Source organism: Pipistrellus kuhlii, unplaced genomic scaffold (genome assembly GCF_014108245.1).
Source record: "Pipistrellus kuhlii isolate mPipKuh1 unplaced genomic scaffold, mPipKuh1.p scaffold_m20_p_13, whole genome shotgun sequence".
Taxonomy (NCBI): domain Eukaryota; kingdom Metazoa; phylum Chordata; class Mammalia; order Chiroptera; family Vespertilionidae; genus Pipistrellus; species Pipistrellus kuhlii.
Window position 1 is genome coordinate 31,723,524 of NW_023425438.1, and position 15,964 is coordinate 31,739,487.

Genomic DNA, 15,964 nt, shown 5'->3' on the forward strand with positions numbered 1-15,964 from the left:
GTGAAAGTTTTCCTTTATTTGGGGAACACTTCAATTTATAACTGAAAACACAAGTAAGCAACAAATAAAGAAAATTAAGTTGTCAAAAGATACAAACTTTTAGTTATAAAATAAATAAGTCCTGGGGATGAAAGGTACAGCATGATGATCATAATTCATAATACTGTATTTTATATTTGAAAGTTGCTAAGAGAATAGATCTTAAAAATTCTCATTACAAGAAAAATTTGTAACTGTGTGGTGATGGATGTTAATTAGATTTATTGTGGTGGTCAGTTTGTAGTATACACATATGTTTATTCATGTGTTGTACACCTGAAATTAATATAATGTTATATGTCAATTATATCTCAAGAAATTAAGATTTTGGTCTTATAGCTCTTTGCTAATCTGAAGTATTTGGACAGTGATTCCTTTTGTTATTTTTCCCTCAAAAAAAAATTGAATTTCTGGGCCCTTGATTCCAAAATAGACAGAAATGTTTTATTAGATTTATCCAAAAATTATGCAAAGCATCTTTTTAGAGTCTCATGAATACTATAACCAGTCGCTTTTATATAGTTTAAAATTGGAAACTGACAAGTATACAATTGTAGGTTGTACTTGATATCTTAACTTAATATTTAATGATGTTGAGGCATAAGGTATCTTTTTAAATGGAAGATTATATTACCCAGTGGATTTTATGTTTCTTCTAAACTTCCACTTAAAAGCAAGACCTAATGCTATCAATATTAAAACTGTTAACAATATTAAAACTGTTTCTTTCCTAAGAAAGAAAGAAAAAACCATCTAGAAATATATTTAAGGAATTTCAGGAATTACCTTAAATACAAAATGCATTAAAGGAGATGCGTATTTGAATGGCGTAAGAACCAGAGTCTAGGACCCTTAGTTGTATTGATCTTACTACTTTGAAAAACTGAATGAAGACTTTCAGTACACTTAATCTGCTAATACTCCAGTTGTTTATAAAATAAAAGTGTATTAGTTAGCACTCTCCAGAGAAACAGAACCAGGAGAATGGATGGATGAATGAGTGGGTGAGGGAAGAGTTGGGGGGAGGGTGTTGGCTCATGCGTTTTTAAAGACTGAAAAGTCCCAATCTCTACAGTCTTTGAGCTGTCTTCAGTGATTGGATGAGGCTCACTCATATTAGAAAAGACTATTTATTCCATCTACCAATTCCAGTGTTAATCTCATCTAGAAACACTTCCACAGACATAACCAGAATGTTTGATCAACCTCTAAGCACTTCATGGCCCAGTCAAGTTGACACCTAAAATTAACCATATGAGAACCACATTTCTATGTATAGCTTTCAAAAATTTTAGAACACTTGTAACTTGTTTGTGACTGAGGCTACCAGTGGGAAAATTCTGCATTAGATAATATGATTTATTTGCACAAGTGCATAAAAGGCTGCTTATACTAGTATATCCTAGGGCTTTCTTCTTCCAATCTTAGACAGAAGATATGATGGAACTGGGAATTCATGCATGACACTTTGTCCCCCATTGATGAATTAAACAATCGGGTAGTTAATTGTTTTTGCTTTCCCAGAAATCCTGTATGGTTTGGGGGAAAAAATGAAAATATAAAAACACTTAAGGTAATAAAGGACCCTGATAGGAAAGCAAATACGTTTGAAATGAGAAATGTTACAAAAGCCAGTTTACCTTTGGAGAGTAGGATAGCCAAGGCCACATAGGACTTTTGTGAGCTCCTTCCCCATAAGAGATATTTAAAATTTTCTTTTATAATGCTATAAAGATGAGTATGTTAATATTAGATTTTAAAACATTTTCATGAACCCTTAAAATTATTGTGGGCACTAGGCCCTGTGCCTATTTTGTACGTTGGTCCTGGGCATAGTATAATGCTAAAAGCAAGGCTCTGGAGTCCCACTGCTAGATTCAGATTCATGTTTCAACCCTAACTTTTGCATTATCCACTTCCCTGAACCTCAGATTTAAAGAATAATCAAAGTACTTCAAATTCTTATTATGAAGATAAAATAACATTGTGCATCTATAGGTTCTTAATTAATACAGTGCCTTGCACATAATAAGTGCTCAATAAATGTTAACTATTACTGAATAATCTCAGAAATGAACTTGGAAAGTGGTCTTTAGAGGTGCAAGAAATAGTGTTGCTAATTGTATTTTTTTTTTTTTTGGTGAATCGCAGAAAGTAATAGAGACAAACGAGAATTTGTATGGGAGTACCCCTAATTCTGGCTCTATATTTGCCCATCAAAGTGTTTTGAGAGCAAAGCTGCTGCTTCGGGCTCGTTTCCATTCTCAGAATAGTTCTGATAGGCAGGAACTCATATGGGAATAAGTGCCCTCTGTGCAAATAGCAAACCTCCTTATTTGGCTTCCTAACCATGGGCATGAACAGAGAAAATGAAAAGGGAATCTGGCACCTCCCTTGAAGGGCATTTGACTTCCAGCCTTGCATTTATTAAAGCCCCCAGTTCTTAAAATGTTTAATGGCTAGATGTGCTGCTATTTGCTAGGCTTAGTAGTTGAGATTTATATGAATTGAAGGACATGACTAAGTTATATAAACTGATATTCAGCCAACTATTATAGTCACCAGTTTCTAAATTCCAAATTTAAGGGAGAACTGATGGCTCTTTTTCCTCTTAGACTTTTGGCATTTTAAATTTAAGTATTTGATGTGAATATTATTTTATGTAGTTACTATTATAATCTCAGCTAAAATTTAGTATGCTAAGTATTTACACTTTTGTTACCCTCACATTAACGTAGAGCATAGCATTGATAAGTAAAAATTTTCAATTTGCTTTGTTGAAAACTATGAATTGTTGTGTTGAATGAAATTATTTGCTTTCTTAAGCAAATCGGCAGTTAATAGTTGAATACCTTACCTAATGACTACAAATGTTTGAAAGATATTTTTAAAAGTATATAAAAGCATGACTTAATGAAAAGAAAGTAGGCTTTCACCGGGACCGGTTTGGCTCAATGGATAGAGCATCGGCTTGGGGACTGAAAGGTCCCAGGTTCGATTGCGGTCAAGGGCATGTACCTTGGTTGCGGGCATATCCCCAGTGGGGGGGTGTGCAAGAGGCAGCTGATCGATGACTCTCTCATCAATGTTTCTAACTCTCTATCTCTCTCCCTTCCTCTCTGTATAAAATCAATAAAATATATTAGAAAAAAGAAAAAAAGAAAAAGAAAGAAAGTAGGCTTTAGCGACTGACTTTGGGTCAAATCCTTGCTGTGCACCATGCCAGCTTGTGACTAGTTAGTTATATTAATCTCCCTTTACTTTCTTCATCTATAACATGGATACAATAATTGTTTTTCAGGGTTTCTTTTAAAGGATTTATCAAGTAATATATGTAGAGCATCAAGCATAGTACATTACATAAAGGCATTCATTCAGCTATTGTTATTTATAGATGTTAAAATTATATAAATAAGTCCAGTCTATGTACAAAAATTATTTAGATGGCTACAATAAGATGTACTTTAGTAAATAGAACAAATATGCTCCCTGCAGTCTTAAATAAAAGTGAAGCATTTTGGTAGGGTTTTTTTTTAAGTCTACTTTATGTTGATATAGCTAATATTCCTGCACCAGTTATGTGTAGGAATCTAGATACCAGAGATTCAAGATAAGGGATAGTCCTTGCCTCAAAGCTCCTATAATTTTTAGAAATTGAATTTAGAACTGCTTTGATGACACTATAATATAGTGGTAGTATGTGTTGGGTAGTGCTGTTCAGTTAGTTCACTCTGGCTACTTGAATCTTTGTTACTTGTTTATTGCCCTACCTCAGTTGGGCAAACTGGCCTAAGACAAATCTGTCATGATACCTGTTTAGTACATAAGGTTTCATTAGAACATACCCACACTTGCTGGTTTATGGATGGCCTGCAAAACCAAAAGTAATTTACTATCTAACCCTTTATGAAAAAAATTTCCTGCTTCATTCAACAATAGATTTGAAGCAATTTAATGTAATGTCTAATCCTAGACATATGGAATCTTCTTTTCAAATTACTATGTAATTATTATTCTTTATGAGAAAAGATTGGGAAAGAAATAAAATATTGAGGTAATCAGGTTAATGTAATGCTCTGTTTCCTAACGTACAATCCACTAATTTAAGAATTTGCTTGCTGGTATACCTTAGACTTGTTGTGTAATGTTGCCCAAATGATTGAATGTATTTTGGAGTCATTTATTTCTTATAAATGTTGTTGTTTTTTTATCCCATTTAACAAAGAAGATACCAGCATGATTGTTTTAATTTACAGAGAAATAAAAATTTGGTCTTAATTGAGTTTTGTTTACCTTCCCTGCCCAGGAGATGCCAACACTCCTCATGTTTCCAATTAGATGGTTATCTGATCTGTTTAAAAGTGATGTCTGTCCATTCCCCCTGTGGAAGCCTTTAAGTACTGGTCCCCTTGACACACTCAGGTTTCACAAGCCTTGGGATCTGGAGCCTACTTTTTATTGGAAGTTTCATAATTGATACTGAGAACTTTTCTCATATCACAGACATGAATATAATAAAGATTTTAGAGACTAATTATGCAGTGCTAAGTTTTTTGCTCTGGTACTCCTTTCAAAAGAGAGATTTTAGTTTGGAAAATGTTTGTGAAATTTTTCCTTTTGGTTTTCCTGTTTACTGACTGTACTAAACAACAGAAAGCAAGTGATAACTTGTGTGCCTTACTTGGCAGGAAGTACCACCATGATGTGGCATTCTCTTGTACACTTTTTGTCATTTCAGAAATACACTTAATCTTCCAACAAGCTTTAACATGTTAACAATTTGTATTCCTATTTGATGTTTTATTAGTAAATTGAACTATTCAATTTTACATGTATTAATATCTGAAATAGTTAGAGAATAAATGTTATTGTAGGTTGCACATGTAGAATAAACCTAGTTGTAACCAAAAATGTAAGTTAATGTAAATCCAGTAAGTTTTAATTAATGAAAAAACTCCAAATACCAATTTTCTTGGGAATATATGACTTTTGCTTGGAGGAAAGGCATTGTTTTTTTCAAAAATACATATATACATACCATAGAAATGTAGAGAAATGGAATTTCTAAAAGATAACACAGATCATCAGAATAATAAATGAGCTGTTGAATTTCTAAGTAAAAATTGAGATATTCTTTCCTATTTTGGTTTCCTCTTTTAGCAGCCGAGATGTTTCTGAAAGGCTTTCAGGATTCAAATGTATGTCAAAAAAAAAGGTTTGTTCAATTATAGTAGCATACTTTTACAAGCATCCGATCTTATTGGTCCTAAATCTAGAATGTGAGTGGTGATAAGAAACATCGCACTGTATTGTAAAGAATATGAATGCTATTTAGTATTTGTTTTTGTTTTTGCTTTGGACAATTTATTCAGACTTTGAGATTGCTTTCTCACTTTACAATTGGGTAATAATTTCTTCTTTGTAGAATTTTCTAATGGATTAAATAACATGTTTCTAAAAATACCAGGTATATTGCTTGTTATGTAGCTGCATTTACTTTCCATTGCTGTATCACCAAGATTATTTAAAGTAATCATTTAAAATAGCTCTTCTATGAGTAATTGTGCTTCTTTCACATGTGTCTGACTGGTAGTTTCCCCTCTCTGTCTTATAATAATGGACAGAGGGTGTGTGTGTGTGTGTGTGTGTGTGATGATGATGGTGTGTGTGTGTGTGTGTGTGTGTGTGTGTGTGTGATGATGATGATGATGATGAAGAAGAAGAAATATGACATTAAAACTTGAGAAATGAACTATACTTTTGGGGGTTGTTTTGGTACAGACAGCTTTACTAAACCGCCTGGAGCGAATTTTCGAAGCATGTTTTCCTTCCATACTCGTCCCTGATGCTGAAGAGGAAGTTACGTCCCTGAAGCACTTGCTGGAAACAAGCACCTTGCCAGTAAACACAAGAGAGGCCTTAACTGAAAGTGGGTAAGTAGTAGACAGTTGTTAGATAGTATGTCGATGTGTTAGTGTCAACTTCTATTTTATAAGGTTATCAAAAACATTAAGATTCAGAAACATTGTGTTAAAGTTTTAAAAAATCATATTGTGCTAAGAATACATAATTTTCTAAAACCTCCATGCGTCTACATTTTTTAGCTTTTTTTCTGATATTTCTAAATCAGTATTCTAATCAGTCACTCTTACATTCCATCTTTTGACTTCGTAGTATGGTAGATCAGAATTTAGATCTTACATCTGCTATTCTCCATCATTCCAATATACTTATAGTTTTCAGTTAAATTTTTATTTGGTATTTTAATTATGATAATCTCTAGAGGCCCGATGCACAAAATTTGTGGTTTTGGGGTGGATGGGTCCCTCAGCCCAGCTTGCACCCTCTCCAATCTGGGACCCCTCGAGGGATGTCCAACTGCCAGTTTAAGCCTGATCTGTCAGACATCTCTCTCACAATCCAGGACTTCTGGCTCCCAACTTCTTGCCTGCCTGCCTGCCAGCCTGATCACCCCTTAAACACTCTGCTGCCAGCCTGATCAACGCCTAACTGCTCCCCTGCCGGCCTGATTGCTCCCAGCTACCCTCCACTGCCATCCTGGTCACCCCCTACTGCCCTCCCCTGCTGGCCTGGTTGCCCCCAACTACCTTTCCCTGCAGGGCTGCTCACCCTCAACTGCCCTCCCCTGCAGGCCTGGTCATCCCCAACTGTCCTCCCTGTAGGACTGATTGCCCCCAACTGCGCTCCACTGCTGGCCTGGTCACCCCTAACTGCCCTCCTCTGCTGGCCTGATTGCCCACAACTGCCCTCCCCTGCTGGCCATCTTGTGACCACATGGGGGTGGCCATCTTGTCCTAGGGCTTGATGGTCAATTTGCATATTACCTCTTTATTATATAGGATGTTAGTAATGGTCCTAGCGTAGCCACTAATTCCATTATAGTACAACTTTTTCCTGACTCTTTTTACATTTCTAAGCCTTTTTCTACCAGCAAACAGCCTGTTAATATAATTTTACTTAAGATCAAACCTGTCAGGCTGGCCATACCATTTTTTCCCTAGGAACTTCCATCTTCCTATTGCAATCCTCTTAAACACATGTTGTCTTGGGGACTTCTGTTTGCTTAGATCTCATTTTGATGGCCCCACATCCTCTTAATAGCCTGAGAAAAAAGGTACATAGGAGATAGTTTTATTTTATTTACTCTCACATTAAATTTATAATCTAGGATCTTTCGTTGCTGGTGTTCTGAAATTTCACAATGAAATAGGAGTCTTGTCACTCCTTGGACTGAGCACGGGACCTTTCCGTCCAGAGACTCCCGCTCTCCAGTGTAGGGCAGTTCCGCTTGTATTGACATTATCTTCTTCCATTGTCTCTGTTTTCTTTCTGGAACTCTTATTATTAGCTGTTAGAGGATCTAGATTGATTTTCTAGTTTTAATTTCAACGTTATTTTCATTCCTGGACTCCTGCATTTCTTTATTCTCACCTCTGGAGGCATTCTTTCCTTCCACAGGTCTTCCCTTCGTAGCTCTCTGTGACCTTAATATTTGTGGCTCAGGGTCTTAAGTATCTTTTAATTTCATTGAAGATGGAGATTATTTTTGCTTCTTGATTTTTGTTTTAGGGTTGATAATCTGAGAAGAGATGGGGACAAAAAGGTTTATTTTTTTTTGCCAGCTTAAAACTGTTTTTGTTTGCTTTTTTTATTGCTAGTTGTATAGGTAGTTCATACTCTTAGACCCAGGAATCTCTTTCCAGGAGATTCATCTAAGGAAATAACACAACTCAACAACAACACACACCATAAAGTATATGAAGATATTCTTGCCTTACTAACAAGAGCTGAACAGAAAATCTTATTTAAAACTGTAGGAGTATAGCTAAATAAATGATGGTACAATTGGTCTTAATAGAATATTACACAGTCTATGAAAAACACATATGTAAATGAGGAAATGCTTAAAATCTGAAAAAATACAAAATTATATATATGCTATAATTGCAACTGTGGTTTGGGGGATCAAAACTCAAGGAGGAAATACAAATATTAAATGGCTGTAATAAGAATGTAGAATGTGCCAAGAGCAGTTTGGCTCAATGGATAGAGCGTCGGCTTGGGGACTGAAGGGTCCCGGGCTCGATTCCGGTCAAGGGCATGTACTTGGTTGCAGGCATATCCCCAGTAGGGGGTGTGCAAGAGGCAGCTGATCGATGACTCTCTCTCATCGATGTTTCTAACTCTCTATCTCTCTCCCTTCCTCTCTGTACAAAATCAATAAAATATATTTTTTTAAAAAAGAATGTAGAATGCTGAGTTTATTTTTTCCTTTTAAATATTTTTGCTTTAATATGGAAAAACAACATACAGGCTAAATTTGTGCTTGATTACTAGCATATTGTTTCCAATGAGTTTAACTTAGTTATTTTTCTAATGACTGTAAGTGTTGGGTGTTGATTTAATTCAGATACTGGTTGTATATTCATGTTAGATTCAAGATTAATTGGAATGTATTTCACAGTCACATTAAAAGTAGAATTCGTGGTGAAAGCTATTGAGTTAATCATTGTTGGTGGCTTCATCATGACTTTACAGGGAACTGCTGGATGTATGGACTGAGCTACAGGATATCCACGATGCACATGGCTTGAGATATCAGTGGGGCGGCTCCCATAGCAACAAGAAGCTTTTGTGCTCCTTGGGAATAGACACCCGAAACATTGTGAGTTTGCTAGTACCTTGGAGATTCCTTTCATCAACTTTTGGATGTTTTTAAATAATTACATTTCTGTTTAAGCTGTGATAAGCTAGTTCCTCAGAAAAATAATTATTAATTGGTTTAGATGTTCATGTATTTTGAATATGCCAACTTTTAAACATAAATCTATCTCAGTTTTTCTCCAATCAATATTTTTTATTTTTAGAAAAAGTTGTTTAGTGTTTTCCTTAACTATAAAATGAAAGAATTGGACTAGGAGATTAAAATTCCAACCCATATGGGCAATTTGACAATTTCTTCAATTTACCATTTTAGATGTATGTAGTTAAGCATTGCAAGCATTTTTTGGAAAGTATTTCATTTTATGACAGATCATTATCTAAATATATGCTGTTTCTCTCTAACACATGTATAGCTCTTCACGGGCAATAAGAAGCAACCTGTTATAGTGCCCATGTATGCAGCAGGATTGGTAAGTATAAAAATGTTTCTGTGTGTATTTATCATTGCTGCATTTATTATATTAAATCATTTACATAATATGACATGTATTTTAAGGGCATTTAATATGAGAACATTAAGGGAATAAATATTGTATCATTTTTGATGTCATAAATCCCTTTAAGTCTTGATCTGAGGATATTTTTTATACTCCATTAATTACAGACTTTTGTTTTAGATTGAAAATTACTTTTATCTTACTACTGTTAGTGCTCATTGTAAAATGCTTTCCTGGAGGTCTCTCTTTTTTCTTGTGTATTTTTCTTTTTTCTAAATTGCTTTCAAGTAGAAAAGCTAAAATATCTAAAGACTTAGATGCCATTTGTATTAATCCAGTTGTGATCAATTTAAATAACAAAACTATAGATGTATATAATAGCTTGGAAATACAAAATTATAGTAACTGAAAATGCTCATAATTGGTCCTTAGTTTTATCATTAATATTGTAAATGTGTTGAATTTTGTTTTTGTTTTGTTTTGTTTTTTTAGATATGCCAGGTAGTCCAGGATAACTGAGGAATTTTCATTATGTACCATATCAAGATTCAGTCACATTTTAAAGTTGGATATGTTTGTGGTTTTTGGTGTGTCATTGAGTTATTGGTGGATTAAAATGTAAAAATATTTTTTAAAATTTTTGCCAATAACTTGAAAATACTATATTTGAGAAAGAAAGAAAAAGCTAAGGCACCCTTGGTGTGGAATATAAATTTTAATTCTTTATCTGCATGTAAAAATGAATTTGCTGTGGAGCTTGACCTTTCTTTAATCTAAAAATTTTTCCCATGAATAAGCTCTAATTATTGATATTGAGTTGGACCATTTTGCTTTGTTTTGTTTTGTAGTTTTGTTTGTTTTGTGAAATTGGACAAAAACTTTTCTGCATTCATTCTTACCAGTTTCTGTTCATTAATAAATCTTACATTTTCAAAACACCTTGATTATCCTTACACCCTTTTCTGCTGTGGATAAATATAATCCACAATATTTATTTAAAGTGTTGGTTCTTTGTATTTTTTTTTTTTTTTTTTGCCCCCTCAAGGAATAGCATTCCCGAAGTTGTTGGTATTATTGTCATATTCTAAACAGGAAATATGAATTTTACTGTAGGAGCTTTCATTCAGCAATAACCTACTTAATGCTTATGTGTAGGCTCATCACATGAGCCAGTTCTTAAAGTTTTGTGAGAGGTTAGCGATGAATATTTATGCTTTATTTTGCTAGCGTAATTAAAATCTTTGTTAATAATAATTTACTATTTTTATAAGCTTTTAATTCTGAAGTTGATTTAGTGAATGCATCATTTTATCATTCATTTTAGTAATGCTTTACATTTAGAAATTTATTCTTTTTCATATCTGGCTTCAAATTTTAATAATGCCTTAATTTTTCCCATGATGCTTTACAAATGTGAGATGTTCAATATCTTTTGATCTCATCTCACTGATTCTTGGATTTTAATGTGAAGTGCTTGGAAGACTTGTTAAAAACACAGAATGCTGGGCACCACCCTCAGAGTTCTTGATCTGGAGTGGGGTTTAAGAATTTGCACATCTAACCCAGGAGATGCAGAAACTATTGATTGAAGACTACTACTGATTGAGAACCACTGGTTTAAGTGATTGGTCACATTAGAAAAGTTGGCTAAGACTAGTAATTGTCAAATACATTGTCTCCTTGTACTAGTATAAGGGCACACTTATGTAAGGGGTATTGAGCTAGCTAGACCATGCATTCATGACTTCAATCTGTAAATTGCTTTAGGTAGTTTATGCTCTATATTTTTGGGGAGGGAGGTTCTAGAAATTTACAGATTCTAACATTATTGACTTAGCAGCTTGGATTTTGCATTCTTCCCCATCCCCACTCCACTCCCATTAGAGGGAGACTTTTATTTGGTCTGGTTGATAAATACTCAGAACTTAACAAGTATTAGTTTTAAATGTATAAAAGCTTGGCTTTTTTTCAGATCAGTATCCCATTATATTTTAGTGTAACTCAAAAAAGCGTATTAGATTTTCATACATTTAATGGAACATGTAAGATGTTTTCTCCTCTGAAATGGTTGTGTCTCTGCTTGGCCAGTCCAAAGAACTAAGTATTAAGGCTCCCATATTTTAGTTGAGCTAGAATCAAACAGTGGATTCCCATGTGTTTTAAAATTAGCTCTCAGTTCTCCAAGCTCTACCATGGTGTAATGTGTATGAAGGAGCCCTTTACCTGCGGATTCAGTGTCAGAAACATCATAAAATTGTTGGGGCTGATATGTAATATCTGTTGTTTATGCTCGTTTCTTAAAGATTCTCCCCATCCTCGCCATCACAGCTTGTGCTTTTGCTTTTGTGTGGCAGTGATAACCAGGTACTTTAAAATAAATTTGATTTAAAATACAGGGTCTTACTTCAAAAAGTTTGGGTTCCCAAGGTATTACTGTGAACAGTTCTCATTATAGTGCAATAAAACTTTCTCTAAACAAAATTTAAGAATTGTTCCTTTTGTCTTTAGTAACTTTCCAAATAATCTGTTTTATCCTTTCTGCTTCCTTATAGATTAAATTTCTTGTAAAGTTTATGGGTTGATTCCCCTACCCCAAATTAATGACTAATATACCTTTTTCAGGGTATGTTAGAGCCTACCAAGGAACCCTTGAAACCACTATCTGCTGCAGAAAAAATTGCTTCCATCGGTCAGACAACCTCCATGTCACCAGAAATGAACACATGTACATCTGACCAATTCCAGGTAAAAATATCTGTATGTGTATATATATGTTCAGGCATATCTATATATGTATGTCTACACACACTGGACATACATGTACAGACTTAATTTTTTTAATGTTTTAAAAATTTGACTTCATGATGGGTGTTGATTTTGATTACTTATTAAATAACACCACTTGGAATACAATGAACAAATTATCTTTCATTTCTAAGAGTAGAAAGACACACATTGAGAATTGGCTGGTCATGAGTAAGTCCTTTAAACCTATCTAAAACGTAGTCTCTTTTCCTTTAAAATGAAGACTTTGAAACATGCATCTCTAAAAGTCCCTTGCAGCTTGAACATTGTATGGTCATTACTGATACACAAATCTGGTAAGTGCTGGATGTCCTCAAAAATGGGGAACACTGCATTTATACTGACTCTTCAAGTCTGCTATTATGTGTTTTTCTTAAAGCCTGCAAAATTTATAAAGTTTAAATGTGTTTATTATATCAAAAACTGGTGTTTGGGAAGTTTGAATAAAACTATTACTGAAAATGATGTGACATTTAGCAAAATTATCCATTAAGAAAAAAAAGAAAGCTCTTTTACCTTTCTTATTCTTTACCTGCTTAGCACATTTAAGCACAAATTTTATTTTAGTCTAATATATATAATATCAAAGCCTCCCTCTCACTTTATCTGAGGAAAATAACCATTTTAGGTTGCTTACTTTTCCCACATCAGATGAGAAATGGATTTAGTGCTAGTTAAATACTGTTTTTTAGAAGATTGCTATTTTTAAGTGAACATTACCATTTCTAAAACATATCCTTGCTGTGTTTGTCATTTCTTAACCTTAAATATCATCTTCAATTATATCTAACACAAAAATGTATGTTTGGACAGCCTTTCCCAAAATGTGTGCTCCCCTGAATACTAATCCCCAGAGATGCAACACAAAAGAAGGGCTTCAGCTACCCTTGGAGATTCACAACACACACATTAAGGACTCGGAAGAATCCTGTAGTGAATAATCCTATTTAATTGTCATTCATGTTTCAAATATTCTTGGCCACAAGACCTTTTTCTGCAGATTACTAGGGGAGAAGAGTCTTAAAGCCTGCAGCACTGGTATTTGAAAAACATACTTTAGAAAATAATGCTATAAAGCAGGGTCCTTCCCTTTCAAGTGTGTTTCAAGAAACTTATGATATTACTGCTGTGTACCACTGTGGTTTATACCTGGGCACAGCTAAACATTCCTTTGAAGCCAGTTTATATTCCTTTGAATTCGTGAGCAGAGGCCTGATGCATAAAATACCTGGTTTTTCACCAACTTTTTTGGGAAATAGGTAAGATGGCTTAGGCAAAATATCTCAGTAAGTAGAATCTGTCCTTAGATTTATCCTCTTTTCATTGCCCTCTGGATATCATCTGCCCTCCCATGCCTGCGTTATCTATGCATATTCCAAAATTATTTCTCCTCGAACTCATTTCCATGTCTACCTTAATCAGCATTCTTATACTCACAGTGCTGGCTCATTTACTAAAAATGGAGCTGTTCTTATTTTAGGCCACTTGTTGCTAGTTTTGCTTTCCTCCTTTCCCTCTTCTCCTCCTATCCAAGTCTATGTATTAGAGCCCCATAAACTATTGTTTATTTTACCAAATCTGGCCGATCTTATGTATTTCATTGTAGTCATACCTTATACATATCTTCATTATATAATTTAATTATAGACATGCTTTTAAAAAATCTAGATGACCTAATACAAACATGTGTCAATTTAATGAAAGACTTTCAATGGAAATTAATGTTAATGTAATGGAGGTTATTTGCAGCTCCATAGTATGTTGCCATCTATTCATGCGCATATACTCCTGTGTACTTGCAAAGGATTACTGTCTCCCTATTTAAAGGCAAGTGTAGAAATTTTTAGCAACATTAAGCACATCTAACTTTTTTGTTAAAAAAATGGAACTTGCTCTCTTGCTACTTATATAAAAAAAAAAAAGGTCTTTTTGCCGAAACCGGTTTGGCTCAATGGATAGAGTGTCGGCTTGGGGACTGAAGGGTCCCTGGTTCGATTCCGGTCAAGGGCATGTACCTCGGTTGCAGGCATATCCCCGGTAGGGGGTGTGCAAGAGGCAGCTGATCGATGACTCTCTCTCATCGATGTTTCTAACTCTCTATCTCTCTCCCTTCCTCTCTATACAAAATCAATAAAAAAAAGGTCTTTTTAATCAAACATATCCTTTTATTCTGTTAGTGCACACATTTCTTTTTACAAAAAAAATAGTGAATTTAAAAAAATTTTTATACTTTTTTGTTGTAGTTTGTGATCCTCTTTAGCTTTAGTTTTTAGGCTTTTCTGGGAACCCATGAAAATATACTTCCCAATGGAAGTTGTTCATATTTATTTCTGAATTGACTTGAGATCATTTAAGTCATCATTCTAATATATATAAACACACTTAAACAGATTTCAGTAAGCATATCAGAACTTTGTGCTGAGATGCCTGACTGCCATCACTAAAAAGTGAGATCTTTGCTTGGCTCCATACTTGTGATTCAAGTTAAAATATTTAACAAACATCTGCTATACGTTGTAAAGATATCTTTATAGATATAAAGTGCTATTTCTTACCACTATTCTTTGGCATGCAACATACATACTACTTTTACTTTACTTCTTGGCCATACAGTAAGGCTGTTATGTCTTCCTGCTACTCATAATTTTCAGATTAAAAAGCTATATAGCCTTTAGTGCTAGAAACTTAACAAAATGTGTCAGGAAAGACCTGTTTAATATCTTTTCTTTTTCCCCGCCCAACTCCCCCCCCCCCCCCAAAAAAAAAAAACAGGAAAAAGAATATACCAAACCTTCCTTTTATAAAGTGTTTGTTTGGGGCAGCATTAAACATTGACTTTCAAATTTAGTTACATAATTCTCATTGTGACTGCATGCTTTTTGTTTTGTCTATTCTAGCTCAATTTTGGTACCCACTGAATTTTTATTCTTTTTTCCAAATTAGTTTGTACTCATTAATCTTTTAACTATTGCAACTCTTGTTTAGAAATGTAATAACTTATTGGCAACTGTTAATGGTGTTTTAGTGTTTTTTCTAAGACAAATTATAGGTAAAAAGGGGTAGTGATGCTTTTGTTGTCTTGTTTTTATCTTTATACACTGAATTTTAAGGTCACACCATTCGTGGTGTCATTACTGATTTCCCTCTTAGAAGGATCAGTACTTATAACCATACTAGAAGGCCCGATGCATGACATTCATGCAAGAATAGGCCTTCCTTGCCTCTGGGACCTGGGCTTCCCTCAAGCCCCAGCTTCATGCGGAAGGTCATCTGGAAGGATGTCCAGTCTAAGTAGCATATTACACTTTTATTATTTTAGATTTCACTCATTATTGAGTAGACTAAACTCTCTGACTAGCAGTTATTCATTTAGTCACCACTAGCTAACTTCCTCTTGTAGGCTACTTGATGTGGCTATTTCAGTTATGAATTTTAGAGTTAGAAAAAAAGAAAACAATTATAATTGTGCTCTCCTTTATAATACATATTTGGAAAGGCTAAGTAATATATCCCAAATCATCTATCAATGGTATAGCTAAGACCAGATAACCCAAGTATTCTGTCTCTAGTCTCCTTTTTCAGTTTTTTTTGCTCTTTTAAGACCTTGTTTTTCTTAGTACTTTTGTCTCCACAGTAATCATACCATATTGCTTCAAGTTGTTTTAAAATGCTTCATTCCAATGCTTTTCTTTTTCGTTGCCTTGTCAATGTCATTAGTCTGTAATTGCATAGGTGTCCAGTTTTTTATCTGTCTCATTTCTACAAAATGTTGATTTGTGTTTTAGCACCTCATTATTATACAAGGTGGGAGCAAAAGTAGGTTTACAGTTGTGAGTACTCAAAACACAGAGTTTATTCTTGTATTATTATCCTATCTAATAAAAGCAATATGCAAATTGACCATCACTCCAACACACAAGATGGCTGCCCCCATGTCA

The 15,964-nt window shown here is 34.3% G+C and overlaps 1 protein-coding gene across 15 annotated transcripts in view; it reads left to right on the forward strand.

The window, feature by feature from the left end:
• Positions 1-15,964, forward strand: part of AFTPH (aftiphilin) — a 59,988-nt gene that overhangs the window by 29,086 nt on the left and 14,938 nt on the right. For 6 of the 15 annotated variants that reach the window (XR_004987471.2, XR_004987472.2, XR_006741432.1 and 3 more), the window contains 5 exons: positions 5,821-5,972; positions 8,599-8,725; positions 9,138-9,194; positions 9,714-9,722; positions 11,844-11,966. Coding sequence is in view for 10 of the 15 variants with exons in the window: in XM_045580812.1 (XP_045436768.1) it covers positions 5,821-5,972; positions 8,599-8,725; positions 9,138-9,194; positions 9,714-9,722; positions 11,844-11,966 (468 nt within the window). In the remaining 5 variants the exon portion in view is untranslated. Of the gene's footprint in view, positions 1-5,820; positions 5,973-8,598; positions 8,726-9,137; positions 9,195-9,713; positions 9,723-11,773; positions 11,967-15,964 lie in introns of those variants that run through there. The other 9 variants (XR_004987473.2, XR_006741433.1, XM_036435513.2 and 6 more) reach the window with 5 other exon arrangements.